The sequence below is a fragment of the Propithecus coquereli genome, unplaced genomic scaffold, assembly GCF_000956105.1.
Source record: "Propithecus coquereli isolate 6110/MARCELLA unplaced genomic scaffold, Pcoq_1.0 Scaffold635, whole genome shotgun sequence".
NCBI classification, from domain to species: Eukaryota; Metazoa; Chordata; class Mammalia; order Primates; family Indriidae; genus Propithecus; species Propithecus coquereli.
In genome coordinates, this window is record NW_012152341.1 from 181,997 (window position 1) to 187,198 (window position 5,202).

Below are 5,202 nucleotides of genomic sequence, written 5' to 3' on the forward strand. Positions count from 1 at the left end.
GTTGTACTAATTTGCAGCTCCCCAACAGTGTGTAAGTGCTTCTTTCTGCCTGCATCCTCACCGGCATTTATTGCTTTTGGGCTTTTTAACAAATGACATTGTAACTGGGTTAAGGTGATATCTCATTGTGGCTTTAATTTGCATTTACCTGATGATTAGTGATATGGAGCATCTTTCATATGTTTATTGGCCATTTTTCTTTTTTTTGCGAAGCTTCTATTTATGTCTTTTTCCCACTTTTTAATAAGATTGTTTGTTTTATCTTGCTTATTTGTTTCAGTTCTTTGTAAATTCTGGATGTTAGCCCTTTATGGGATATGTAGATTATGCATATTTTCTCCTATTCTGTAGGAATAGGAGTCAGTAGATGCAGTAAAAGGGTGTGCAGAATGACCTCCCTGTCAGTAGGTGGCACTTGCTGGGAGGAGCAAGCTGCAGTGCTATTTTTGGGTCCTGTAACCAGCTCTTGTTCCTCTGGAGAGGCCCTCTTGTGTCTCGGGTGGTGGGTGGGACCCTGGGACTTCCAGGTGTGTCCTTATTTTCCACCTCAGTGGGGGCAGGACCGGGAGTTAGTCTGGGCTGGGGTGGGTTGGTTAAGCCTGCCCTCAGGCTCCACAACTGCTGTTAGCAGGGGTCAAAGCTGTGCTCTTTGTTTCAGTGCAAAGCTGCTGGGAGGAGCTGAAATGGCTCCACTCAGCTGAAAGTCTGTGTTTGGGGGGTGGGGCTGTCCGAGACCCGCACTCTCCAGAGTGCAGGTCTCGCTCCCCTTCACCCTCCCCCCTCTCCGTGGCCTCTCCCAGGCCTCTGCCAGCAAGCAGGACCTCAGGCCAATGGATCTCCCCGGCTGTGAAGTGGGCCCAGATGTTCCCTACCCAGGATCGCAGCCTGAGCTGGGTGCACAGCCCTCTTTTGGGAGGAGGGTTGCTGCTCAGGCACGCTGATCTGGCCCTGAGGGCACACACTCCTCAGTAGGCTCCTTCACAGATCTCTCCCCTGTGCCCGGGGCAGCGAGATAGTGACCTGGGTGTACGGGGTCTGCAGGCCTGTCCCCTGGGTCCTGGAGATCAATCCCTGACCCTTCCAGGGGGAGGGGCGCTGGTCTTGAATCACCTAAGGGTGCTCAAGCTGGATCGATTTCACTCCACCTCAGGATTTGCTGGTTTGTTTGTCCAAGGCCAATTTGTACTGAGTTCTTCTTGAAGACTTTGTGCATATCCACTTCACTCTTCCTGAAAATTCCCATTTCTCTACCTGAGTTAATTACTTTGTTTTCTAGTATAATTATGTTCCCTTCAATATTTTAATACATTAATCATAAATAATCCCTTTGCATTTCCTAATTAAGACAGTTCTAATAAGACAGTTCTAATATCTGTCATTCATGAACCTCATTCTCATAATTTCTCCATTACGACTTTGGTTATCCATTTGGGACACCCTGTAATTTTTCATGTTAGACAGACATGCTTGCTTTGATGGTTACCCTTGACTTATCATTTCATTTTATGTATTTTCCTCCCTGTAAATGTGCACACGTGATGCTGTCCAGGCCTGTGTTGTGGAAGTCTGTGTGACTCCAGTGAGACTTGCATGTGGAATTCATTGTTGAAGTGGCTCCAAGTGTTGAAGGTTTTCTCTGCTACGAGCACAGAAGGGTTTAGACACCTCCACTGATGCACAGTGTGTGTTTCCTGCCTGGCTTTCTGTTTACACCCCATATTCTAGAACCAATCTATTTCAGCTTGCCCAGGTTAGTCTGGATTTTCCATTTACTGACAGTGGTGGATGTGGTGGAAGAGGGTGACCCGAGGCGCCTTCTCTGACTTCCTCCCTGAGCCGGGTCCCAGGCAGGCATCGTGCCACTTGGTCTGCACTGTGCCCTTGCGTGTTGTCCTGTCCTCCGCAAGAGGTGATGCTGCCCTCGTACGCTCCTCAGTGTCTTTCTTTTCCAGGTCCTTGTCTCCCACAGCTGGGGCAGTTCTCCATCAGCCTCTCCAGCTCCCAGATTTGCTGCTTGTCCCTGAAGATCAAGCCTTTGTTCTTGTGATGGGGAGGAGTCCTGTTTCTGAGCATAACTTCGGCGGTGACATCTCTTCCACTCCGATTTCCTGCGAGGTTCCCCAGTGGGCGAGGACACTGCTTTCTGCTTCTTGTCCCCTGAAGAGTAATTGTGTAGCTCTGTAGGAGACAGGGGAGGTGGGTCTGAATGTATTTCATAAATGTGCTCTCCCTCCCTCTAAGACAGAATCACCTGTGAGTGCACAACTGTTTGTCATGTAACTTCCATTGTCTGAAATATTAAATAAAATGTGCTGATCTATAGCTCGTGCAGATGTGCTGATGTAAATGATGATGTTGCTGTTGTTGTTCATGTAAAAAGAAGAAGAGCTGTTTTCTCAGCTGCCTCCTTCTCCCAGGTGAAGAGAAGCTTTATCCTTAATAGTATAGAATTGGACACAAAGCCAACATCAATCAGTAGCTTAATAAATAAGTATTTTTTGTAAATGACCCATTAGAACACTCCATCATTAACCACAATGACTGTCTCACGCACACTGCAGCGTGGCTGCATTCACAGTATGTGCTGTGAGTAAAATAAGCAAAAAGACATCTGCTACCTGATTCCACTATTATAAATTCTAGAGAGTGCAAAGTGAAGTAACATGAACTATATTAGCAGGTGCCTGGGTAAAGGGAGGGAGAGTGATGGGAAAGCAGGAGAAATTTTAGAAGGACAAGTGTAAACATTAAGGGAAATCAATTTCCTCAATATCACAGACAGGGTGGTGATGATGTTAATACCTTTAATTTGTACAGTTAAAATATGGTAAGGAAACTGTACATCAATTATACGTCATTAAATACGAACAATTAATAGATGATTTCTTAGGGAAGGAGTGATGGACAAATAGGTAAAAATAAGAGAAACATTAAGTACTTCAAAATGCTTCTGCATTGACCCTGTGGGTTCCAAATATTTTGCACATATTAAGTAAAAATAAGAAGGCAAAAATTTGCTTTATATTCTTATTACAGAATCCAGGTTCCAAAAATCACCCTGGTCTGCAGTGGGTTCCAGAGATGGGACTATAGGACTAGACACTGAGCCCAAATCTTCCCAGATATATGTGTCTGGACATACCACACAACATCTATATGCATCGAGGGATACATTTACATCTGCAAAATACATGAAACATTGACACCTACAATACATGTTTTATGTGTCTCTGTAAATTAGATAAGTGAACAGGAGTTAATAATTTATCACAGAACAGTTATGCAGTTTTTCTCTGCTCTTTCCCTACCACAGGAATCCCCACCCCAGAGCTTGCTATATAGCAGGGGACATGCAAATAGGGCCCTCCCTCTGCTCATGAAAACCAGCCCAGCCCTCACCCTGCAGCTCTGGGAGAGGAGCCCCAGCCCTGGCATTCCCAGGTGTCCCTATTCGGTGATCAGGACTGAACACAGAGACTCACCATGGAGTCTGGGCTCAGCTGGGTTTTCCTTGTTGCTCTGTTACAAGGTAATTCATGGAGGACTAGAGATATTGGGCGTGTGAGTGGATGTGAGTGAGAGAAACAGGGTTGTGTGTGGCAGTTTGTGACCAGGATGTGTCTGTGTTTGCAGGTGTCCAGTGTGAGGTGCAGCTGGTGGAGTCTGGGGGAGGCTTAGTCCAGCCTGGGGGGTCCCTGACACTCTCCTGTGTAGCCTCTGGATTCACCTTCAGCAGCTACGCGATGTGCTGGGTCCGCCAGGCTCCAGGGAAGGGGCTGGAGTGGGTCTCAGCCATTGGTAGTGGTGGTGGCACATACTACGCAGACGCCGTGAAGGGCCAGTTCACCATCTCCAGAGACAACAGCAAGAACACGCTGTCTCTGCAAATGAAGAGTCTGCAAGCCGAGGACACGGCCATGTACTACTGTGCGAGAGACACAGTGAGGGGACATCAGTGTGAGCCCAGACACAAACCTCCTGCGGGGGCGCGTGGGGACACCAGGGGGCAGGCGGGGCACAAGGAGCAGAGTCAGCCCAGGGCAGGTGCAGGTGGAGGGTAAGGGCTGGTTTCCCCTCAGGGTCATGGTTTCCTCTCCATAAATGGTTTCTCTGGGGAACTTCTCTGAATTCACGATTCTGTGCTTCCCTCTGCAATCTCTGAGTTAGATACGTTTGTGGTCATGAGAGAAAATATTCTCACCTGCACAGAAGGCAAAGAGTGGCTTCCAGTCACTTTGTCCTGTCCCCAAATGTACATTAATTATCTAAACTTCTGAATAAGTCCGAAAATCGATAAAAGATTTTCTCTTGGACAACACAATGCAGCACAGCACACTGAAGTGAAAGTTCCTTCTGGCCAGCCAGCAGGATAAAGTATCTGCAGGACGTCAGGGGCAGAGGGAGTCAGCATCTGAGCAAGAGAAGGAAGACCCCGTGTCCCAGCACCAGGCTCACAACATCGATTATATCTGATGGGGCAGACGGACCCCACCAACATTTAGCATAGATTTTGACTCTGATGGTGTTACACACATGCACACACAGGTGCACACCCGCACGCACACATACACACACACATACACACTAAGTGAACATGGGAAGGGTTACTCCCTCCATTACTGAGGTGTCTGCAGAGCAGGGCAGGCCTCCAAGACAGTCCTAAGTGGCTTTGTAGGGCAGGAGGGGAGACTGGCTCAGGTTTTCACAACAGTTCCCTGGTGGGCAGGGAGGGGCTCTCACTCCCAGGAGGGGTCTGGTGGGGTCTGGGCCTCCGACAGCCATCTCGAGAGAAAGCACCTGTGATTCCTTCCTAGAATTCCCATGAGTCAGGCAAACAGGGAAGATGAAGGATGGGCCTTAAGATGTCAGTGGGCAGACATCAGCTAAGACACTCTGAATTCTTATTCCACTCAACTACTTGGTAGGATGGGGAGTGAGCTGTGTGGGGGAGGGGCACTCCTGTAGCCCTGCCTTGGGCTTGGCAAAGCCATTGTGTGTGACCAAAATGTTTGTACACCCATAATATTGTGAAATAAAAAAATAAATGATAAAAACAATAAATATTTTGGATGAAGAATATGCTGGTTTTGTTAATTTGATCAATATGGAAGGTATACATATATGAAAACACATTTTGCGAGATTAAATATATGCATTATTTGTCTATTGAAATAAAATAAAATTTTTAAATGTAACAGTACA

The 5,202-nt window shown here is 47.0% G+C and overlaps 1 gene segment (V, D, J or C); it reads left to right on the forward strand.

Annotated features, from left to right (window-relative positions):
• The first annotated feature begins 3,428 nt into the window (after positions 1-3,428).
• Positions 3,429-4,061, forward strand: LOC105822768. The segment is given in 2 exon segments: positions 3,429-3,529; positions 3,634-4,061. Coding segments are annotated over 2 exon segments (474 nt in total).
• Positions 4,062-5,202: the final 1,141 nt, after the last annotated feature.